The sequence below is a fragment of the Camponotus vicinus genome, unplaced genomic scaffold, assembly GCF_025532165.1.
Source record: "Camponotus vicinus isolate PSW18456_S1 unplaced genomic scaffold, iyCamVici1.0 SCAF_12, whole genome shotgun sequence".
In the NCBI taxonomy this organism is placed as follows: Eukaryota; Metazoa; Arthropoda; class Insecta; order Hymenoptera; family Formicidae; genus Camponotus; species Camponotus vicinus.
In genome coordinates, this window is record NW_028141948.1 from 182,074 (window position 1) to 206,810 (window position 24,737).

At 30.3% G+C, this 24,737-nt stretch overlaps 2 protein-coding genes across 16 annotated transcripts; one reads left to right on the forward strand and one right to left on the reverse strand.

Annotated features, from left to right (window-relative positions):
* The first annotated feature begins 95 nt into the window (after positions 1 to 95).
* Mew (multiple edematous wings) lies at positions 96 to 23,175 on the forward strand. Of its 10 annotated transcripts, none has more exons than XM_083083903.1 (24): positions 96 to 313; positions 4,031 to 4,224; positions 4,311 to 4,400; positions 5,700 to 6,055; positions 6,195 to 6,434; positions 7,091 to 7,257; positions 9,545 to 9,664; positions 15,221 to 15,348; positions 15,669 to 15,719; positions 16,695 to 16,798; positions 16,945 to 17,072; positions 17,196 to 17,404; positions 17,576 to 17,780; positions 17,978 to 18,127; positions 18,214 to 18,355; positions 18,497 to 18,765; positions 18,912 to 19,140; positions 19,635 to 19,866; positions 20,250 to 20,646; positions 21,099 to 21,328; positions 21,501 to 21,724; positions 22,012 to 22,106; positions 22,327 to 22,456; positions 22,676 to 23,175. In XM_083083903.1, exons 7-24 carry the CDS (start codon positions 9,639 to 9,641, stop codon positions 22,904 to 22,906), a joined length of 3,180 nt encoding a protein of 1,059 aa, XP_082940029.1. In that variant the 5' UTR covers positions 96 to 313; positions 4,031 to 4,224; positions 4,311 to 4,400; positions 5,700 to 6,055; positions 6,195 to 6,434; positions 7,091 to 7,257; positions 9,545 to 9,638; the 3' UTR covers positions 22,907 to 23,175. The 10 variants fall into 10 exon arrangements, with proteins under 10 accessions (XP_082940029.1, XP_082940031.1, XP_082940030.1 ...); XM_083083905.1 differs by having other exon boundaries at positions 5,700 to 5,834; XM_083083904.1 differs by having other exon boundaries at positions 5,714 to 6,055.
* On the reverse strand, positions 1,269 to 12,780 carry Gyc88e (Guanylyl cyclase at 88E). Of its 6 annotated transcripts, none has more exons than XM_083083913.1 (15): positions 12,628 to 12,780; positions 10,411 to 10,580; positions 9,536 to 9,937; positions 7,058 to 7,244; positions 6,172 to 6,385; positions 5,721 to 5,994; positions 5,375 to 5,498; positions 4,920 to 5,061; positions 4,517 to 4,643; positions 4,143 to 4,347; positions 3,631 to 3,777; positions 3,240 to 3,372; positions 2,653 to 2,880; positions 2,213 to 2,548; positions 1,269 to 2,132 (listed from the first exon to the last, which is right to left on the reverse strand). In XM_083083913.1, the coding sequence occupies exons 4-15, from the start codon at positions 7,223 to 7,225 to the stop codon at positions 1,717 to 1,719; spliced, it is 2,514 nt and encodes an 837-aa protein (XP_082940039.1). In that variant the 5' UTR covers positions 7,226 to 7,244; positions 9,536 to 9,937; positions 10,411 to 10,580; positions 12,628 to 12,780; the 3' UTR covers positions 1,269 to 1,716. The 6 variants fall into 6 exon arrangements, with proteins under 6 accessions (XP_082940039.1, XP_082940038.1, XP_082940037.1 ...); XM_083083912.1 differs by lacking the exon at positions 12,628 to 12,780 and adding an exon at positions 11,121 to 11,264; XM_083083911.1 differs by lacking the exon at positions 12,628 to 12,780 and having other exon boundaries at positions 10,411 to 10,785.
* Positions 23,176 to 24,737: the final 1,562 nt, after the last annotated feature.

Consider the following 24,737-nt stretch of genomic DNA (forward strand, 5'->3'; position numbering starts at 1 on the left):
TACTTGACTGTGATTGGTCAATCTCTTAAGGCTTAAGGCTTAAATTACCTATTGTAGACCCGGCCTAAAGTGTCAAACGGAGCGCATCCATTAATGTCCGGTCTCCGTCAAGTTGGCGGCAGTCTTGCAAAATTATCATATATCATCTTGCGTTCGCCGTGCGATGTGTGATTAGAGAGTCGTGTTTGAACGTGTTCAATTTGAATAATCCGCGAGTATACTGTGCCGCGAGTTATATGTAAAATCTGCATCAAGAGGATTTCGCACGAGTGCATTTGGAAATTTATCTCATTGATCTTGTCAACGTATTTCGGTAAGTCAACGTTATTCTGTAAACTAAATTTGAATAATCACGTATATTAGAGCAAAATGTACCAATGCAAGATTCCAAGATTCATAGATGATGATGGTAGAACAATAAGAAAATTTCTTTAATTGTTGCGAAATTATGTTTAAATTATTATAGACTCTTTAAGAGATTTATTTGTATCCGCATTTATGTAACACTTTTTTTTTCCAAAAGTAGAATTGTAGAAAAGTAAAATTGTTGTGAAAGCTCGAAGTTAGATTCAAATTATTAAATACAAACACATACATATCTTTCTTTTTATACAAATATGTTTTATGAAAAAAAATACTTATTATTATTAATCAGTTTCATTGATTTTTAGACTATATATGTATCATGAAAACATGCGCGCAAACTTTTTCTCAACAATATTTTAAAATTTTCTTAAACTAACATTTTTTCTTCTTTTTCTGCGTTTTTCAAAAATATTCAAAGTAAAATATATATGGCGCATTTTTAACAATTGTATTTTATTCGGCTAAAATAAATAAATAAATAAATATATATATATATATATATATATATATATATATATATATATATATATATAAATGTTATATTTTGAGATTTTATTTTATTCATTTCTATTCAAACTTATATATATATATATATATATATATATATATATATATATATATATATATATATATGTTTGAATAGAAGTGAATAAAATAAAATCTCAAAATATAACAATTGATTATATAAAAATATATAAAGAAGTTAAATTTGTCTTATTATTACTCGCCGATTTGACAGTTTTGATTTTCGTTGATTGATGTTTTCATTAAAAAAATTTTCATAAAAGAAACGCTAGCGGAAATTGCAATTCCGTTTGATTAGATAAATACTCGGGTAAGGGGTAAATACGATATTGTTGAGAGATGACTAATGTGAATGCTTCAATACTTTTCAACTTTATATTTATTGATATGTACAATTTATTAAATATGCGTGAAATACATTTATTGTTAGTATAATCATATGCTATCGATAATAATTCAATTGTCTTGCATCAAAGTAACATACACAAGAACCGTTTTAATTTTTACTTTAAAATTTACCAAAGAATCTATTTCACATGGAATAGATGAAGAATATTTTTCCATATCTTTTAATTGCAAGGTTGCTTTAAAACAACAATGTTATCTGTATGTTATACACAATGTACGGTCATATATTATATTTCTTTCACGATGGAACCTCTAGATCTTTGAAAATCGATTTTTCCCCTTAAAGAAAATAATGAGATATTTTTATCTCTCATGTATTAAAAAGAAGATAAATAACAACAAGTGAGAAAATAATACACATAAAACGACTTAACGTCAAACTCTAAAGATTAGTCTTATCGATCTCCAGATTTTGCTCTAGAAAATAATACAACTGTTCCCCTGATGACGCATTTTGCTACTCTTCGGCATGGTGAATCCCGGACAGCACTGGTCTTGCTGCATCAGCAACTGGGAATTGCTGAGATCGCTGCTTATCGCCGCGCATTCGCTGTTATCACCAGCTGTCGTATCCACGTTATCTTTTCGCGTTTGCGACGATTCCAGCGACGGATTTGACTCGTCCTCGGAGCTCTGCGAAGACGAAGACGAGGACGAGACGGTATTGATCTTCACTTCCGGTTTCATATGCACGCTGGCCGATCGATTTTCTGCACGCGGCGACAAACTGTCCCGATGCTGCCGAAAGTGCTCCTCCGTGTCGCTCAGGAGAGAACTGAACATATCGGAGACGTTCTTGACGCCCATCGCGCTCATAGAATTCGATCGACACTCTGCGAGAAAAAAATATTTATCGCGATGAAAAGTGGAATACCATTTATATTAAAAATTGCGAAGAGGGCAAGTTTCCTACCTCGAATTTCCATGTTCTTCGTTGGCGAGTTGGCGACTGATCGTCTCGCGACATCGTGAAAAGTAATGGGGGAGTATATTCGTCTTTCTTCGGAAAAAAATCCCGAGGACCCCGGTGGCGTCGGGGATGACATCTTCGACGAGCCTCGTCTGGACGGTACGTCTCTCGAAGTTGACTTGTCATACATGCCTGGACTTATCAGACCTATCGCGCCCACTGTGGAAATCCTTTTCTCGAAGCTCCTCGTATGCCATTGATGGGGTGCCTGTATAGTAATACCCTTAGTCATGACGGAACGCTTTTCTCGCTTTTCCAGCCAATAGGTCTTCATCGTACCTGGTATCAATATAATGACGCAATATAATGGATAATTATACGAGAATTAAAGATACTTCATAGAAAACATTTCATAGAGCAGAATAAAAAGGAGACGATCTTACCTTTTCCTTTGACCTCGATTTCTCCGCGTTCCTTAACTTTGTACGAGGGCGATAGCAATTCCCGAGTGGATTCGGATATGTGTATCTGCATAGCCTGGCTAGTTGCTTCCATACGAGCTGCCGTATTAACGGAATCGCCAAAAAGACAATATCGCGGCATCTTCAAGCCAACGATACCGGCCACGACCGCACCGCTATGAATGCCAACGCGTATCTGAAGATGATTACCTGTGAAAATTAACGTCTTTGTCTCAGTCTAATGATAATAAGTAAAGAATCAAATAATTGATTCTTTACTATTCCGCGAAGATTTCTCGCGATAAATATTAAAAAGTAATCGTTAAAAGATAAAGAATATCAAGAAATATAGCAGAATTTTTCTTCGGTTTTTTTATGTATAGAGAATCTAGTAATAATGAAAAGAAAGATTCTAAAATAGATATTTATTAATAAATATTTATATAAAATTAGAAAATCAATAAGATAAGAATAACAATCGGTCAAAATTTCAACAAAACTGTGAATTCCGAGAATGTGAGTTTCAAAAAAAGAATCGACGATTTTTTTTTTCTTTTTTTTTTTTATACCTGTCGAACGATCCTTGAGATCGGTTATTGCCTCGACCATATCGAGAGCCATATCGCATACGCGATCCGCATGATCGTTTTCTTTTACCGGCGCACCAGAGACTACCATGTAAGCATCACCTATAGTTTCGACCTTAAATAAGAGAGATAATATTATTATTTATTTTATAAAAAAGTAATATTTGAATGTAAATTTATTTCAGTGAGATTTTAATTTTGATGTTAAACCTAATTAAAAATTAAATTAAAAATAAATCAAATTTCACACGTTAGTACATATTTGTCATCGGATTAGCCTTAATAAGATTCGAGACTGCGCGCGTTACAAGTGTGAACCAAGTTTTTCGAAAAATTACAATCGATATTCTTTCATGGAGTACCTAAAGAATACCTTGTACACTCGGTTTCTCTCGGTCAAAGTATCAAACAGCGAATACATGGCATTCAACATGGACACAACTTCCATCGGGGAGATTCTACTACAGATCTCAGTAAAGGTCACCACATCCGAAAATAAGATCGACACGCTGTCGAACATCTGTAAACAGACAAAATGTACAAGAGATACTAATGTCACAAGAGACACAATGCAAATTTTTTCTATAAATTGGATATAATTACTTTTGCATAACAAATTCTACAAATTTGAAAAAAGGATAAACTTACTTGATATTGTAATTTTGATATTAAAAAGAAATGAATAATTGTTTCGATTATTCATTACTTTTTTTTACCCAAAGAAAGGTAAAAATATTAAAGAATAGTTTTACTTAATTATTCTTATGTTTTAGATAATATAAGATGCCGGCTTTGCTTTTGGGCAATTTTGCTTCGTACAACGACAATTAATAATATAGACGAACAAAAAGAAAAAAAGTTTCCCTCCATTCTAATTAATCGCACCTCGCAAGTATCAATCGGACTTTCACCATTTCTCAAACGGTCCGCGACCTGTTTAGGAATCATCTGGTATAGTAATTCATCGGTACGTTTCATTTCCTCATCCAATTTCCTCATGGATTCCTCCAGCTTTTTACTCTTAAGCTGTTCTTGATCTAATGCTAATTTCAGCTCCACGGACTGTTGAGTCCCAGCTAGCATGAGATCTCTACAAAATCATCAAGTCGATAAAATTAAATCGAACCTAATTACAATTTCGCGGTGAGTTTAATTTTTAATATAAGCGCTATAATACAATAATACATATAAATAACACAATCAAGTTCAATAACAATAGCAAACTTCTTTACATAAGTCGCATTGCGTGATTTTTTTACCGGCTGAAATCATGCATCGAGAGATCATTTATGTAGAGGCCTGTCGCTATTAAAGCGTTTAGATCGGGCATAACTGGTGTACCAAGATACATCATCATTTTCCAATTATCCATGTATATCATTTGACCTGGAAGAGATGCAATTTCTTAAATCTTTTATATATATTCTATATATTTTATTTTCTGATATAAATTGATTATTTTACTTCTGTATGTAATAAAAATAGAAATGAGGGCGAAAAATATCTTAATTACAGTGAATAAAAAGTAAACAATATATAAATATATTTCAAACTTCATTAATAATTAAGTAATAACTAATTGTTAATTCCGTATTCTCTTTTAATACAATCAATATCTAACTAAATTTTTGAAATTAATTTTAAAAAGAACGATAAATATACCTTTTAACCGTAAAGTTTTATCTTCTACGACTTCAAGTTCGTCACTTAAGAAAATTTCATTTCTGTGCCGGTCATTCAATCGTTCCGTAAGCACCGGTTCAACAGTAACCAACTCGAAGATGTTATTCGTTCGATTCAATATCTAAATTGTACAAAATTAATTATTTATTTTGCTTGAAAAACGCTTGAAATTACAGAAGTAAACTAATACGTTCATCCTAAATGTTATAAAATTGGTCTTTCAAGCCTTTTAATTATGCTAATTATTGATTATTATGTTATTTTTTAATTATTTTAATTATGTTAAGCCTTAGAAAAAAGTTTTTATCAAAAGAGAAGAAATTATTTAAATTTAAATTAATTTTATCGAAAATAATTTTTTTAGAAAGATGATTTAAATCATTGTTTATTAGATCTTTTGAATTTTCTACTTATTCTACGGTTATCGAACTTACCGATTGAAATTTGAACGCGATAAGCGGTCGAACCAAATCAAAGAAGTATGTGATTTTCTTGTTTACCAGATCTGGTAATATAACCATTAATGAATTGCCGATGTTTCTAACTACCATATCCGAGCTGAAATTTAAACATCGATTGACTTATATAAATTTTTTTATTGTTTAAAGATCGATTTGCATACGTACTTCAGATATTTTTAACTAATTCCAGTAAGTCGCTTTTTATTTGAATCCCTGTAATAATTATCGAGCTATGGCCAGAATTTGATTTGAAATAAAAAATTTCTAATCCATTTCTAACAACATTGAACCGTTAAAGTGTAATGCCATTAGCACGCACCCAAAGACGATGCAGAAGGGAAATATCTCGAAGAGCACGCACGCCCCGATCGGCAGGTGCTTCTCCTCGCGAGTCATCGCCAGTGAGGCGAGCGTGAAGGCGCGATTGTCGAAAGTGAGTTGGAAGGTCACATGCACGGTGTCAAACAGCACTTCCTCGCGCACCAGCTCGATCTGCAGGTCTTTGTGATAAAAGTGCCGAGCCACTTCCCTTATCTGGCCCATCGTATAATAGACGAAACCCCGGCGTTTGCTTCGATAATGAAGAGTCAAACCTGCATTCATCAGTCTTTAAAAAATTTAGACTCCAAAATATTATAGCGCAAGAGAGACAATGTACGTTGTCTGCTTAATTTCATCTCTTATTTATAATGCGAATAAAAGACGAATCAGCAGAAAGAATTCTCTCATTGAAACGCCAAGCTGACTCTTGGCTGATATCTTGCATTCACCTTGACGCGTTTCGTTTTCGCAGATGAACGACGGCGCTCGCATCCTCGGGTAGGAGAACTTGAGATACTCGTGGAGATTATCCAGGCCGTTGAGGAAGTCCCTCACGTGTCGTCCCAGTACCGAGAGCACGCGATCGTAACCGTACTGACCGACGAATCCTACGAAGTGTACGCCCATTTGGTCGAAGAACTCCTTTTCCGTCACGCCGAGTACCTGAAATAAGCCAATTTGAATTTTTCTGAGCAATTTTGCTGCGGATAAAGTGCGTGAAAGATCGAATATTTTGCGAGACGATATATTCTATATAAGTATTTAAATGTTCACAATTTTTTTGTGTCGATGCGATAATTATTAATCTCACTACAGTTTAAAAAATGAAATCAATATAATAATAAAATTCTTTTTAATTCAATGTAAAATTTTTAAAACAAAATTTTGAAAATATAAATGTTACTAATTTTTATGTTAATTTTTAGTTTAATGAAAAAAAATATATATATATAAAATGGTAACAGAATTAAAAATTTTTATCAATATAAGTCTGCGTTTTATATATATTCTATAAATTTAATCAATATATGGATTTCATTTATAGATTTTATCAATATAAATTCGCGTTTATCTTTTAACATTTTATTTAACATTTTTAATAAAAGGGATAGTTTTGTCGGTTTCTCCGAAAAATATCAGTTTTATCATTGGCATAGAGTTTATCTAAAAAATGAAATTTTGCCGACCTTGATTTTATATCAATACATAAATCATGCATTTTTATACGACATAAAATACGAAATATCCAGATTTCATAAAGTAGTCCAGTTTTCCAACGCCTAAATATGAGATACATCAGAAAATAATAGTTAAGGAAATTATTGCGAATCACACCTGAATTGCTTTTTTTGCCAATCTTGGTATCAGGTTCTCCGGATAAACTTGATGAACACTGAAACTCGGCTGGTCCACAGATGCCTGTCTGCGAATCTCCTCCCATCTATCTTCGCCATAAACCTGCCTTATATATTCGGCCAGATTTTCCAAGATTAGACCGTACATGTTTCTCTTTGGACAAATTCTACTGGAAACACGTGAGTTTTTACTATAATCTATATCTCGTACTATAATCTCGCACGTTTATATATATTTAAAATATATTAAATTCCCGTTTATATATAGGATATTCCTAAACATGTGCGAAAAAATTCGGAAAATGATTCCTTAGGTAATTTCTTGAAGAAAAGTTCATATACATCAATGTCCTGCATAAATACAAGGTGTTAAAATTTTAAAAAACCTGGATTTCAACTTGCTCTTCTCTTTCAGTCCTCAAAATTAAATTGAATTTTTTTCTCTAGAATTACTATAAATCTTTAATTTATATCGATTGAAAATATTGAAGATTTAAGGAATTGCGAAACAATGCATAATATATTTAATATTTTTGAACGTATTTATCGATTAATGGAGAAAGATGGAGAACAGATTTACGTATCATGGCTGAAGGTGATCATTTCCACCAATTCCTCTTTTGTTTAATTTTGTTTTTTTTTTGTCAAAATATATTTTTTGAAATTTCATTTTTTTAACTTTAAATGCTTTTTGAATTTTTAAAATTTTTTACTTTGAACTTTTTTTAACATGTAACTCGAAAATTATGCCATTTAAGACATTGTATATGAATTTTTCCTTCATGAAATTTTTCGCACATTCTGTTTAGGAACATCCTGTATATGTGTACATTTTTAAAATAATCACTTTTTCTTCGAATGACGCCCTTACATGACACGCACACACACAGACACGACGCATCCTTTCCAAAAGAGTATCTTTGTAAAATCGGCATCTAACAAACATCAAATGTATATGATGAGTACGCACACAATCTCTTTAATTTTTGACGCTACTTCGAGGATGCTCATCGCGAGTCTCAATCACTATGATTACTGACCTTGCTTATTAAAAGGACAGGATCTGGTGCGTGTGTATGTGTGTGTTCAGCCCCTGAATTAAAATCAACTTCCCATATGGGTAAGAGTGTGGTTATTATTAGATCGTTCATAATTTCGCTCACGTATGTCGCCTTACGATGACGATCCCGCGCCGCTGATTTATTTAAGACGTTTCATCAACATCAATAATGTTCAAGCTTCGGCTATTCGGCCAAAAACGCATCCTTAGCGTTAAAATCTTCCCGGTGCGATCATTAATCTTAACAATAACTATTTAAAGATCATAACTATTTTTGATATAACAAAGAAGTAAAAACTGCAATAACTCTTTTCGTTTCTTTGAACATATTAACATGTTTCGGAAATAAATTTTTCAATTATTCGGACATAATAAAAGAGACGATAAGATAATTTAGAATAAGGATAAAATATATCCTTCCTTTTAATAAGATCTGATGATATCTCTAACTCGAAAAATATAACTTTGATCTCTCTCGCACTACTTAATACAGTCTATAGATTTTTAAATGCATTGAATATTCCATTAATAAAATCAAGAAGACATCGAAAAATAAAATTCATATATCACATATTCATATTCTTTAATATATTTTGATATAGCTAGTAAAATATTCGATTTTTTATATCTTGTCTTTTGACATTTAGAGCAAATTGAAAAATTGCAGAAATTTTAAATCAGTATATCCATTAATATCGTACGAGTTTCGCATGGCAGCATTTGCACTTCTATTTATATGAAGCTCTTTCGGAAGAGCGTAAAGAGTCACTAGAAAAATATCCTGAAATAAACACATCCATACGTCCGATTGCATCTACTCTATCTAAAACTATATATATATACACACACACACACACACATATTTCGCGCCGATCGAAAGTACATCTCGCAAGATATATATTACAATACATATTAGAACATATAAGATAAAGAGATACAAAAATCTACTAGCACATCGTATTTTAGTATTTTTATCCTAGCATTTTTTATAATAAAAAGAGAGTCTTATATAATATTTATTTCATTTGCTGAAAATATAATCGAAAATTTTATCGAACAAATTATATTTTGCTATAATAATAATAAACTAATTCTTTTCCCGCCATCGACGATTCTGTGCAAGATATTAAGAGCTACTTTACTTTAGCAGCAAGTTCGTCTTTCTACAAACGAGTTTAACGAGATTTCTCTATCCATCGATCTTCAAATAGGTTTTGCTTTGTAATATTAAATAATGAATTACGATAGCGAAACATCTCTCGTTGTTTTTTTCACACGACAGTAATATTTTTTTCTCCATATAATTTTATCATTTTTGTCTATTGCTTCTATTTTTTTATCTCACGTCGTTATATAATTTATTTATCTAGTTATTCAGTGTACAAATCACTTTATTACCTGTTGCAGTTGACGCACCCCGATATATCTCTGTTCGTTTGTGGGAAATGGTAAAACACACTCTTTCCAGCTCCTCGATGATGCCCTTTGCACAATTTCAAAGATGCAACGGCGGGCTACAGGTCACCGGTGAGTAGCAGCGCATTGTACAATTTCGCGTACAAACGCAGAATCACGTGTCCCGCAACACAGTGCCGTGTACGGAATAATCAGATGGATTCAATACGGATCTCCCACCGCTTTCCACAACTTTTCAATCTCGTCCCCCTCCCCACTCATTTGCCTTCCTCTTTCTTCGTTCCATCTTCTTTGCACGATCTATTTAGGCTATCGTTGTATACAGGCGATCTCTTTTCATCCCCTATTTCCACCCTCTCCTTTCTCTGACTCTTCCTTGTGTCTCTATAATCAGGGCCGGGTTTACATTAAGCATTTATAAAATATTTCGAAATTTGTGAGCTTCACGATTTGGAAACAAGAAATATAAAATGAAGAATTTCTAGAAAATTTATCAAAATTATCTACAAATTAATTTGTATAAAAATCATTATAAATTCTGTACAATTAAGATAAATACATTGTGTACAAAAAAAATATATAAAAATTATCTGCATAATTTTAATATATTTTTCTAAATAATATTTAATTTTTCAAATTTATGTTTCCTATTTTGATTCAATTAATATTCTTCAATGATGGATCTTTTTTTTAGAAAACAAAACTCTTGTATATGCAAGGGGGAAGATATTAAGTAAATTCATAAATTTAAATCAACGACTGACATTAAAAAAGAAATAACATTTGCTGATATATAAATACTGATAAATAATTATTCCAATAACGTCTAACGAAAAATGTGTAGGGTTCATCAATACCGAGGTTCGATCCTGTCTGCAATCTACTTCATCTTCTCATAGCTGTTAGCTAATAAGATCCTTTTAAGGACATTATTTCGTGCGGCTCCATTATGGAATATGGTTATAATTGTCCTGCCGGTTAGCTACTCCAGTTAATTAGATTGAATCGTCGAGGCAATGCTTTTGTGCTATAACAATCGCAAATTGATATTGCGTTTAATTGAAAGATATAATTTAAACTCGTTCCTGGCCTTCACTGGTGATTTGTTCGCGTTCGCGATTAATCTTCAACAAATACCATACATTGTAAAACTAATATTAAATCTTTGATGCTACTAAAATCTATATAAATTTATGATCTGCATCACATTTTTCTAATTTCTTGTATATCTTTATAATTAAAATTGAAGGCAATATTTCGAAATCAATTGAAAGTAGATATTTTTTTTTAATTTTTTGAAGTCCAAAACAAATTTTTTATTTTATAATTAACCATTTGCGTAATAAATTTTAACCGCGAGAGCAAATCTCCCATCTTCATTTGAAGTAATAGCAAAGCAATTGATAAAAATCGATAAAAATTCGAACTAATCGATCTATCGACGAATATAGTATTCGCGTAAACAAAAAAATAAAACACGAGGCAATTCGCAATATCACCGTCTCGTCAATTCCGCAATTCCTCTTTCTAACTATACAAACATTGATCTATATCACAAAATTATTACAAATTAATAATCGTGATTATTAAGCACGCCGTCGAGACGAGGGAGGCGCGGAGCTTTGGAGGATGCAGCAGGTGTTACAACAGGTGAATCGCGACACATACGGTAGTAAACACGTTCACATTGACTCGGCACGAATGTACTGTGTTGTGTATGCGAGAGACACATTCGGGATCAATCTGCGAGGAAGCACGTGCGCGAGTACCAATCGCGAGTATGCGCGCGGCTTTTCTCCCTCTAGGGGTGGCAGGTGATAGAATTGAACGGAGCTTTTAAGTGCAAAATCGAAGGATTCCTTCCAATCTAGGGATTGGTGTTTTTCGAATAAATAATCCTAATTTTTTTTTAATTTTATTGAATAAGATTTCATTCGCACATGACACTCACATTGTTAGTTGCATGGAGGTTATTTGTTAATCGCGTTGTTCTCTATTTGTATTTCTCAAACAAATAATAATAAGTTGTTTCATCTTTTCTTAAGTAAACAAGAAATAATGTATAATTGTAGTGAAAATCCAATCAATTAGCATATGATTAATATATTTGAGTATCAATAATTATGTAAAGTAAGATAATTACTGAATAAATAGTAATTAATAATGTCATTTATGACTATTTATAATTGTGTTATTCATAACTGTATTTTGTATAATTACGTCGAATAATTATTTATATTCGAATAATGATTTTAATATTGAGTAAATATTGTTAATCTTCTATATTAGATAAACTCTTGTTGACGCTAATAAGAAACGTCAGAATATACGAAAAGTTTTGCAATTTTACCGCATGTCCCTGGTCGCGTATCTCTTTCAAACAATATGACAACTCGAAACAATGTTGCGCACGTGATTATTATTACTTGCACAATTGCAAATTATTTTTAAAGTAAATAAATTTTTAAAGTAAATTTCTAAGAGTTAGAGTTGTCAAATTTATATATACATATATGTATGTTATTGAAACAGCTTTATAAATAATTATTTTCTTTTGTGGAAATAAAATTTTATATACATACACAATAAAACTTTATCATTAATAAAAAAAAGTATGATATTTTAAAAATAATTTATATGATAAAAAGCACGAAAAGAATATTTTGTTCCTTAACCGCGAAACAATATTCGGTTTTATGATCATGTATAAATTCATACTTCAGTGAAAACATAATCGATATTACAAGAAATTAGATAGTATCAAAAATGTGTAAGCCATCCATTATGCTCACTAAAAGCTGTTCGTAAAATAATGATTCCGTGGTTAGATAATGGAACCATTTATCATAATCTTAAAACCCTTAAAATGAGAGTCAATATCTTACTTTTATCGTGGAAAAGCGAGTTAGAAAAAAAGGCAAAAATCCATTTTTATGGTTCAAACAATTGTCTGACTTTATGATTATTAAAATTAAAAATTGATTTGATAATTGTTTCTACATATAATTACAATTAATAAATACAATTGTTATCATTATTGTGTGACAACTTATAATCTTTTATATTTTACTTACTTATTTTGCGCGCAAAAATCTCTTTTATTCAAAAAACCAAAATAAATTGATCTTTTCTCGATCTTGTTAATATAATTTCATAAAAGTGCAATTTGACAAAATACATTTGATTTGCAAAATTGATTTTTTTATAATTAAAATCGACACAGCACTGTACTCCGGTTTCACTGTTTTTTTCCACAATTTCTATTACAATTTATCGTTTCATCAATCAATCTTCGATAATTATCAGATTATATAGTAATTATTTTATCAATTAACTTTATTCACTTTAATATATTACTCACATTTATTATAACTTTTTACTCTCTATTTTATTTATCTTTATCTCAATATTATTTATTATAAACATGGCACCCACGAGCTGAACTGAAATTAATAATCTTTTCATTGTTATGTATAATATTTAAATAATTTACAATATAATTTTTTATGTCGCTAAATTCAAAGCATAACTCTCAAATCTTCGAAGCGAATGTATATATTTATGATTAATTAATTCGTGCGATGTAAATTTCTGGAGAATTAATTTCATCTCAACGAATATATATCGTTGTGATTAAAAAATTTGACGAACACACGATTGTCGAGATCGATATTTCTGTTCGGTGAACGGCGATGCTACTGATCGAAAATCTGCTATCGAACAAAGCCAGCGTTTCCTGCTGCTCAATGTTAACGCATTGCGTTACGCGCGTCAATAAGACAATAAGCTGTTACCCCGATTGATTACTAATGGATTAATAAATTATATTAACTGCCGTCTCGTGGCTTCTCAACTAAAAAATTATGCGCGACACTCTCTCAATTAATTTTATTACTTATTTTATTACTTATTTCTCAATATAAACAAATATAATTTACTTTAATTATTCTTTTTACTAATGTATTTTTTCTTCTTAGAGAAATCTTTTTTTTTCTTACCTGCTACACATATGTATATATCATATTCTATATGATGTTTTCTTAGAATAAAGGATGTTTCACTTTAAGTAGAATAAGCGATTTCAGAAGAATGCAAAATGTGAAACGGACACTCATACATTCATACTGAAGAGATGAGTCAACGTGTTTGATCTGAAAATATATTATTTCGAATTATTTAGAAATTAATTTGACTAATATTTTAATGAATTATATCGTAAAAATGAGAAGAGATTAAAAAATGCAAATTGCTTTACGTGAATCTCTATGTGTATATATGTGTGTGTGTGACATACTGAAGAATCATTTCTATACTCATTCATATACCGTCAATTAAAACAAAACATCTCTGTATGTGTGTAAATAAGAGAAATATCTATAGTGAGATTCCATAAAGAAAGGATGAATCTAGATGACGTCCCTATGCCTGTTTTTTAACCCATAGAGTACGCATTGAAGATTGATGTCTTATCGAGAGATGTCCCATTGGCCAATCAGGATAAAGAGATCTTTGTTCCAATTGGTCAGTCTCCGTGGATGCGGTAAGATTCTCGATGACGTTTCTCTTCAATCTTCGATGCGCGAGTGCACAACTCGTGACGACTTTCTAGGAACATTTGAATTACGTAACGCGACACAACGTGTTGTCGACACTGCGCAAATCCTGTGAAAGTACAACCAGGTACGACATACGCCCGACGCGCGTGGGTGGGTAGGGTGGGTAATGTAATGTGTTTTCAAAAATGTAGAAAGAGTATGTGAAGGGTGTATGTACATACGTGTTACTGGCCGTATGTAGCCGACAGTGTGATGATAAAGGAATAGCGTGACAGGTGTATGACAGAATCGGGGGTTGTGCGAAACAATCGAGGGGAACGGATTTGAAAAGTCGTTCTGATATAGCCGGTGATAAGTAAAAATAGCGATACAAAGATGAACACATTGCCGTGGATCGCTCTTAGTGCGTGCGTCACGTACGCTTTTAATCTGGAACCACGAATACCTGTTATCAAAAGGGGCCTGGAGGGCTCCTATTTCGGCTACTCGGTGGCCGAACATATAGAGATCGAGAATTACTCGTCGAAATCGACAAGCTGGTGGGTATCGAAAATAGTACACATGCATTCAACAAGTTTTTTCTCGATAACTCGTTACTATTAATCATTATTAATCATTATTGATTCTTACAGACTTTTTGCATTAAGACGTTACTTAATTAAACAACAACTGAATTTAAGAATAATAGTCTCTTAAATATATATTATAATGTAATTAAAATTTTTTTTCATAAATTTTTCAATTAACGAATTTATCTAAACGAGATTTATAAACTTTCTTATGTAAAAGGATTGGTGCAATTAATATAAAAAAAGTAAAATATAAAAAATAAAGTTCATTAGAGAGATGCATAAAATGCAATTTAAAAATGCTACTGTATAAATTTTTTATAGTAATTTTCTTTTAAATGAGACCATAAAAATCCCAAACTTAGTTCATTCCTTAAATTAATACTAAAGAAAAAGAGTTAAAAAGATTACAGCCTTTACGTTAATTTCTCTTTTTATTAAAGATATATCTGTATTTACACTTTTGTGTATGTATTTTTTTATTTAAAAAATATTCAATGTCTAAAAATTTCAATTCTAATCTTCAAATATTTCCTTTATAGGATGCTGGTCGGTGCTCCTTTGGATCAAAATCGACAACCAGGAACAAAAAGATCAGGGGCATTATGGCAATGTCCTATGTCAACATATTCCAGAGATTGTATTCAAGTTATTACCGATGGACGTCTGAGTAAGTTTTATATATATTTATTTTTAATTATTATTATTGTGATAATTGAAGATGTACATTTATAATACTATAACTATATAATCAATAATAATTCAATTTATACCATTGTGTAAATTAAATTATTATTATTCTCTCTATTAAATTCTGTGTAATATTTGAATGATAGGGTATTGGGTTGCACATGTCTTTATGTTTTGCTAATAAATAGGTCGATAAATTTTTAATTAATGCAATGTATTTATTTATCAATTAAAAAGTACTCAATTTCATATTATGTATAATAAGATGCTTTTTTGTTGAATCATGTTTTGGTAAACCAGTGGACGATGGTCTATTATACAGACCATACGAATACGAATCGTACGATTCAAGTAAGTGTATAAACTTCAGCAGTCTTTGCAGAATGAATTGAATGAAGAGTTTGAGAGTTTTTACAAATGTTTTGCCATTCAAATTGCACATATATCTTTTTTGAATAAAAATATCTCATGTTAAAAAGTCCGAGAGCATGCAATATAAAAAAATTAATCTCAGTGATCATATAATCCTTTTATTAAATTAATTTATTAAATTAATATTGCTTATTTATATCAAAGCTTGCTCTTGTTCAAAATAATGAATAGAAACAAGATATTTTGTGACAATGATAATAGCAATTGACAATAATAGCAATATATAAAATGTTAAGGCACTTTTATGCAAATTGACAGTTTTGCTTTTACTAACATTATTGCTTATTTGTTTTTATTTATCTATCTTGCAATCATCATGCAGTGCTCTATTTAATTATATCCATCTTTATATGCGCATGGCTATACTATGTATTGTATTTGACAAACAGGTGGTTTGCTTTAAAAATAAAATTTTAAATAATTAAATAATTATTTTGATAATTTAAAATCACTATATTTATTTCTATCATATTATTCATTAATTATCATTTATTAATATCTATCATATTTCTTTTCTTAGATTTTGTAATCTACTAATTTCATTACTAGAAATTTAAATTTATATGTTATGTATCTAATTATTGCTGCTACTTTGCAGCTATTATCTCAATATCATAATAAGAGTTTCTTAGTTCGGTTATATATATACACACACTTTTTTTTAATTTTTTTATTTGACTTATTGCAAATTGTTTCTGTTATTTATTTAAATTTATTTCATTTATGAATGCAATAATTAAAATAATAGACTTTTTGTTGTCATAGGTAAATAATGCTGCAAGTTATAATGTATATAAACAATATATAGAATATGTAATTTAATTCTCTTAAAAACAGGTACATATTTAATTCATTTTCAAAGTTTTATCCCTCTCAAAAATGTATTTTTTCCAGATTTGGAATCCGATGATTTAATACCACCAGGGAATGATGAAATAAAAGATAATCAGTGGTTAGGAGTGACTGTACGCAGTCAGGGAGTAGGGGGTAAAGTTATGGTGAGTCAACAGACACAAGATCACAATAATATTGCATCTCAGAGGGATGGTAGATGTATGCATATAAAGATAAATAATCTTTATATGCCATGTATAAGCATTATATATGCTTATAAATATTATTCAATTCACATCTCTGCTTCCAGGTATGCGCGCATCGTCATATTGTTAAGACAGCTGATTCGCAATGGGGTCAGGGTCAATGTTACATATTATCTCAAGACTTGAAATACGATGATTTGAAGAAGCCATGTTCTGGGAAACCTACAAATAAGTAATAGAAATATAAATTATTCAGAATACTTAAGGGGGCATATATCTATTTATTATGCTTATAATATAAAAGTATAAATTTCAAGTATTGTCAAGTATATGTGACTTTCTCGATTTTTTTCAGAGCCCACGAGCAGTTTGGTTATTGTCAAGCTGGAGTTAGCGGTTTATTAACTGCGGAAGATCGCGTAGTGATCGGTACCCCAGGACCGCATACTTGGCGAGGAACCCTATATTTATTCACAGTGTCCGACGAGTTTCTAACTAGAGACAATACAGTTTATAACGCGCCAATGCAAGATTCCTCACCCGTAAATAAATACAGCTATCTCGGTACATATACATTATTAGAAGCATTTCTCTCTCATTAAGAATAGATTTCTTGTACTTTCGTCGCTTTGCCGAATTTATATGATTGCTAAATCATCGATTCTCTTTTTCTTTAGCCAGTTACACCATATGTTACAGTTATCATTTTTGCTTAATCGACGCTTGGTGTTACAGGGATGTCTGTGGCTGTTGGAAACTTTTTCGGCAAGGGTTTGGCTTATGCGGCGGGCGCACCTCGTTCTAACGGCACAGGCCAAGTAGTTTTGTTTACTAGACGCGATTTCAAGCCGGACATGGATATCGCTCTTATTCTGGACGGCGAGCAATTCGCATCAAGTTATGGATATGAAATTACATCGGCGGATATAAATGGAGACAAGTAAGGCTTCGCGCATTCGATACATATATTACATACTTCAGTCATATGTATTACAGTCCATTGTCTTAGCATCAATAATTTATATGCCACATTATTAATATCTTTCGTTATTAATATCTTTGTTTTTATTTAAAAAAATTAATTTTGAAACATGTTATAAATAGCCAATTTATACACTTCAATATTTGTTATTTTAGAGTAACTGATTTGATCGTGGCAGCACCATTTTATTTCAATAAAGCAGAAGGTGGAGCTGTTTACGTTTATACATCGCTAGATATATGTAAAAGTGTCAAAGATAATGAGAAATGTTTGCCTGTCAAGCTCGTCGGCCATGAAGAATCGAGGTTTATTATAATATTCTTATGCTTTGTACTCTCTTATTTTTTCTCTTGAATTGGTATTAAATATAATAATGTTAAATTAATGATAGGTTTGGATTTGCATTAACAAATTTGGGTGATTTGAATAAGGATGGATACGAAGATATTGCAATTGGTGCTCCGTACGAAGGAAAGGGCGCAGTTTACATCTATTTAGGTTCCAAGAATGGTATAATTAAAACACCATCGCAGGTAATAGATTTTCTCAAAACTTACTGCTTTATATTTTTGATCTATATATAATTTTATTGATTTATTTTTTCATAATTGATTTAATGATGTATTTATTTAATCTATATGTAATTTTGCTTTATGTTTTTTATTGTTTAATAGATCATTCATGCTGAGGATATGCCCACACCATTGAAAACATTCGGTTACTCGTTAAGCGGAGGTATCGATATGGATCATAATGGTTATTCGGATCTTTTAATTGGAGCATATGAAAACGAAGCAATTGCGCTTCTGCGTTCGAAGAAAATCATCGATATCTCCACTTACATACGTTATGCGAAAAAGGATGGAATATATCAGGATACAATAGAACCTATTGATCCCAATCGAATTGGATGCCTGGCCGACCCAGAGTCAAATCATACATGGTAACATAGTCATTCTATACAAAAACGATTCTGCGAAATAAATGCGAATCTTCAAATAAATATATAACATTTCTAAAGTAAAAATATGATGGCTTACGATCATCACTTGTAAAATTATCAATGAGCATATATCTTGAAATTTGCAGTTTTACGTTCGAGGCTTGTTGCAAGACGGAATCTCTAGTGAAAGAGGAATCAATGCAAAATCTGAGATTAAACTATTACATTGAAGCGGAAACCTATACCGGGGCTAAAAAATTCTCAAGAGTTTGGTTTGGCGCCAGTAATAACGCGCGTCCGCATTATATTAACCGAACAGTTACCCTAGATACCACAAAATTGGTACATTGTCAGAAGGAAATTGTCTATTTGAAGGTACAATCAAACTCATATGCTATGTACGTTTTATATTTATATATTACAACACAAAACATCTTCCATTACTTTGATATTACTTAATTTTCTGCAAATATTTTTTTAAATAAGTAAAAACTTATAATTTCTATATGTACGATATTGCTTCAAAAAGAAAAATTCATCCTTCATTTAAGTAATTCATCAGTAAAAGTCATCGTCAAAGTTATTTATCATTTGTTTAAGTAATCTAGATTAAATTTCCAAAAATTGTCGACAATGCTTTGTAGGAAAAAGAAAAACAATAATACTGCTTATTGATGCTTAAATGATTAAAATGAAAAGATTTATTAAAAAGCGTACTTCGATTTTTACAACCATTCTTAGACGCTTTATGATATAAAAATTTTGCAATAATGAATATTAAATGTATTATTTTGCACTTTATTCATTCGTCTTCTTAAAAGAAATTTAATTTTTATTATCAATAAATGATATTTATTTTTATCTAATAGGAGAACACACGCGACATCCAATCGCCTATTAAATTCCGTCTGAATTATTCGTTGATACAAGAAGATCCAGTCATGCCTCCCGAAGGTGCTCCTTTACCTGACATGAAGAATTATCCAATACTCAATCAACAAGAAGCCGCGCGCGTATTCGAGGCCGTTTTTCAGAAAGACTGTGGAAAGAACGACATTTGTGAAAGCGATTTACAAGTGACAGCTAAACTGAATTTATCAGGTAGGTGTTTCTTTCTTACATTTTGTATTCAAAGAAATGAAATTTATTAGTATTTATATAGTTCTGTCTAATTTTAATTATATATATATATATATATATATATATATATATATATATATAAAATTATAATAATAATCAAAATAAATTTTGATTAAACATCCATATTCTTAGTCTGATTCCATATGTTCATAAAATCGAAACATTATTGTATATATCATTCACATGTGTGTCATTTGGTTGTTTAGTTCCAATAAATTGATAATGATAAAATAAGAAAACACTCATAAAGAGCAAAATATATATTTGAAATTATTAAAAAAATTGTAGAATCTTTTCAATTTTATTATTAAAAGATGCTTGATGAAATCCTTTATTGTAATTAGCTTCTACCATAAAACCGGATTTCTACGAGTTGCTTTTGGGTGAGAAAGAGGAGATAGTGGTGGAAGTCAATGTGGCTAATATCGGCGAATCCGCATACGAAGCTCAACTGTTTATTGTTCACTCGCAGAGCTTGAATTATATTGCCAGCAAGAGCAACGATTCCATAATTTGCAATCTGTACAATGCTACTCTGGTGTCGTGTTCCATCGGCAATCCTTTCAAAAAGGACAAAACGGTAGACATACAAGTGAGATTCGATCCTAAAGGTCTCGAAGATAACGAATCGCAATTAGGTTTCACGATTTTCGCAAATTCCACATCGAAGGAAGTCAAAGAGAAGCAACCTACTATATTGCAAGCTACAGTGTTAAAACGTGCCGAGCTCTCAATTAAAGGGTAATCATTATAATATATCGTTAATCCAAATATAATGACAATGTCGTATTTTCTTTTATAATCATTTCTTTCATAAATCATTGATTAAATGCTAATTATTCTGCATTATAATTTATCTATGCCATTTATAAATTATTAATACAGTAAAACAACAGTAAGACTGATATTTATGCCAATTATAATTTTGACATTCTATATAACTTTCACATAGCATATTATTTTATTATTATATGAAAATTTTTACATGCCAATAATTGTAGAACATATTGTTTAGTTGATTAATCAAGAGAATGAGAGAAAAAAAGATCATTGAATATATAAAGATATTTAAAATAGTTTGATTTAACCAATTTTTGCTTATATTAATAAATATAAATTAAATTCTTTAAATTATTTAATCAAATTAATTTTTATTATACATTATATTAACCTTAATTTACATTTATTTGTAGGAGTGCAAAAACTCAGTGGGCGTTTTACGGTGGCCCGGTAGTCGGTGAATCCGCAATAAAGCATCTGAACGAAATAGGACCGAAGGTATCGCACATTTACGAAGTATTTAATGAAGGTCCATGGAAAGTTAGCAATGTGGAAGTGCATATTTCCTGGCCTTACGAAGTCGCAAACGACAAACCGCATGGCAAATGGTTATTATATATGGAAGAGATACCAACTGTTCAAGGTAGTATACATATGCATGCGTACATATGTAAGCATCGACTTAACACGCCTTTTTTAAAGTTGATTATATATATGTATCATAATTAATTCTATAATTTATAAATTAATATATAATATAATAATGATTATTCTTATAATATACAGCTAATGTATGTTAAATAATTTAACTTTAGCGGATGGTGAATGTACATTGCCATCAGGATATGTGATCAATCCTTTAAAACTGCAAGATAGTATCAGTTTTGATGATACCGAAAGTATTTTGCAATCTTCAACTCGACCGACAATCTTGTATAATCACACTAATCATATAAGAACAACACGAGATACGGAGAAAGTTGTAAATACGCGAACGATTATCGACAAAGACGGACATCGCCATCGTGTAGTTGCAATGGTAAAATTTCATTTGTATTTAATTGAACAGGTGGAATACAGTCAAAACTTTTGAACTAGAAACAAAATTTATACAAAATTTATGTATAATTATTATATAATTATTGATGGTACAAAGATTGATTATTTTATATGCAAGATTAAATCTTTTTATATAAGATTATACTTTTGAGAAAATTGATAAACAAACATCATTTTTTCACACGATTCATTTTTATATTTTTAAATAATCCTTGTCTTATATAAGATATTTTAATTGAGGATATTTAATGGAGGATCATATTACAGAATTGTAAAGCTGGTACAGCCAAGTGTTTCGACATTAAATGCTACATATATAACTTACAGAGGAAACAGGAAGCCATCATAACTGTTAAAGCAAGGTAATGTAACAAAAATCTAAAAAATTAATTATTATCAATTATGTTATATTGCATGAAACATATTTTTGTTAATTGTAATATTTTAAATTATATAGAATATAAAATCTTAATATTAATGGCTCATCTTGTAATTAATTTAAAATTAAAATATTTTGGTTTAAATCAGTTTTAAAATTAGAAATATCTTATATCCTTTTCTTAAAGAAATGATTGATTTCAGACTTTGGAATTCTACTTTGGTCGAGGATTATCCAAAAGTGGATATGGTTAAAATAGGCTCCAATGCTAAGATAGTAATACCTTCAAATGTTGTGATACAGCAAGAAAATTTGAAGGATGACCATGCAATTGTAAGTAGATTTCACTATACATATATACAACATTATATTATGATGCAATCGTCCTATATAATGATAAAAGTTAAATGATAAAAAAATTTCATGATTGCATTTTTAAAAATTCCATTTTGAAACATTCATATATATATACACACACACACACACACACACACATTAAAAGTGTTACATATAATAAAAAACATGTTTAAATAATTATTTGATGTTACATAGGCTGAGACGATCGCTTATCCAGATTTGCTGGATCAGCAAGAAGCCGAACCCGTACCGGTGTGGATATATATAGTGGCTGCAGTAGCGGGAATGTTATTATTCATTCTACTTACATTAGTATTGAGAAAACTCGGTTTCTTCAAGAGACGACGACCGGATCCGACTCTGTCCGGAAATCTCGAAAAGCACAGGGATGACAATCCCGAGAACGAGGCGTTATTCAAACATTAAGACTTAAATTATCGAGATAAGTAAAGTATTCGTGCAACGAATTGTCATAATTACTTAAAACAAGTACTTATGTTGAAAGAGAGGAACAAGATATATGCGTTTTGCGCGTGCAATTTATTTCCAATTTTATACTGCCTGAGTTTTTTTTACGGGACGTACATTTCGTATATATGTATGTGCAGCTAGAAAATTGATAAAAAATAAATTGTGATATTGTTATGTTAAATATATTTTACGCGCATATGCGTGACAAATTTTTCTCAAAGACATTTGGATAATTATTGTACGTATATGTACACAAACGCATTATAAATGCTTTAACATTTAATTAGATATCTTCTTTATAGCAAAAAGAACGCATCATGTTTAGACAGTCGTAATCATCATCATCTGTGATAAAGGAACAGATGAAATCAAATAAAAATTAGCATTTGATTGTGTAATATCTGAAATATAAGATTAAATGACAAATAAAAGTGTTTTGTTTTGAATAAATTTTGGAAACGACAACTTTTAAATGTTATGTATATCTTGTATTAGTTTTAAAAGTTACAGAAAAAGATAGAATTGTTTTAAATAAATAAATAAACATGATGCAAATCATGATTGAATCAAAAAGTGCCTGTCCAGTGATTGTTAAGGCACTTATAATATCTGTGTACGATAAAATAGCCGGTTTATTGAATGGAAATTTTTATCAATTATTTTTTAGCAGTTATTATTCTCTTATATGTATTTTCGTGCCATTACATATGAAATAGCAGATCGACATAATGGAGATAAATCATATTCATATAATAGAGAAAGGAATGAGAAAGAGAGTGAGAAAGTAAGAAAAATCATCCTCCACTCTTATATTATTTTAAAACAGGAGACATGAATAAAAAAAATGAAGAAGAAAAGAAACATACATAATCTTAAAGTAGCAGAACTAATATACAACAGTGTATACAAAAATGGCTTTTTATTTATATTATTTTTAAAAGATGATCTCTTACAATTCAAGAAGTGCATAAATTATTAAAACCACACAATATATAAAACATAATTTATATATTCAATCAAATGTGTCTAAATGTAAATGGCATTATTATTTTGTAATAGAATTAATTTTTATTTTTTGTTACAATTTCTGTTTAAAAAAATATCCATCTCACAAATAAGATTTATGCATTATATAATTGCTATCCAATATAATTCGTTTTATAACACTTTATCACGAAAAGAGTGCAAAGATATATTTAGTGAAATATATTTAAATAGGAGCAATTATCAGACACTATTAAAATATGTAAAAAAATTTGCTCCTTAAGATGTGGAAAAATTTAGATTTGCATGTGTATATATATATATATATATATATATATATGATTATCATTCTGTGAAAATTGATTTAATTTTTGGCTAGATAAAATAATATATATATATATATATATATATATATATATATATATATATATATATTATATAAACATTTGTTGCAAGATTTGTTGCTTACATATGATCAAGCATTATTTGCAGTTGTAACATAAACATGTTGTCATATATATTTTTTAAATTAATATATTTTTATTTGTCATAATATCTGGAAAAGTAAAGAAATCACACATTCTTTGCATATAATATAAAAATTTTGACATATAATATGTTAATATGAGAAAGAAAGAAAGATTTCGCACAAATAATGCTGTATAATGGATTGTATAATCTGCAAACTTTTTGCAAAGATTGATAATGTTATGATCTTTCTGCCAATATTTGTTACTGCCCTGTAAGAGAAGAAAATATTTATATATATTTAATTATGAATAATACATTTTTTTATATTATA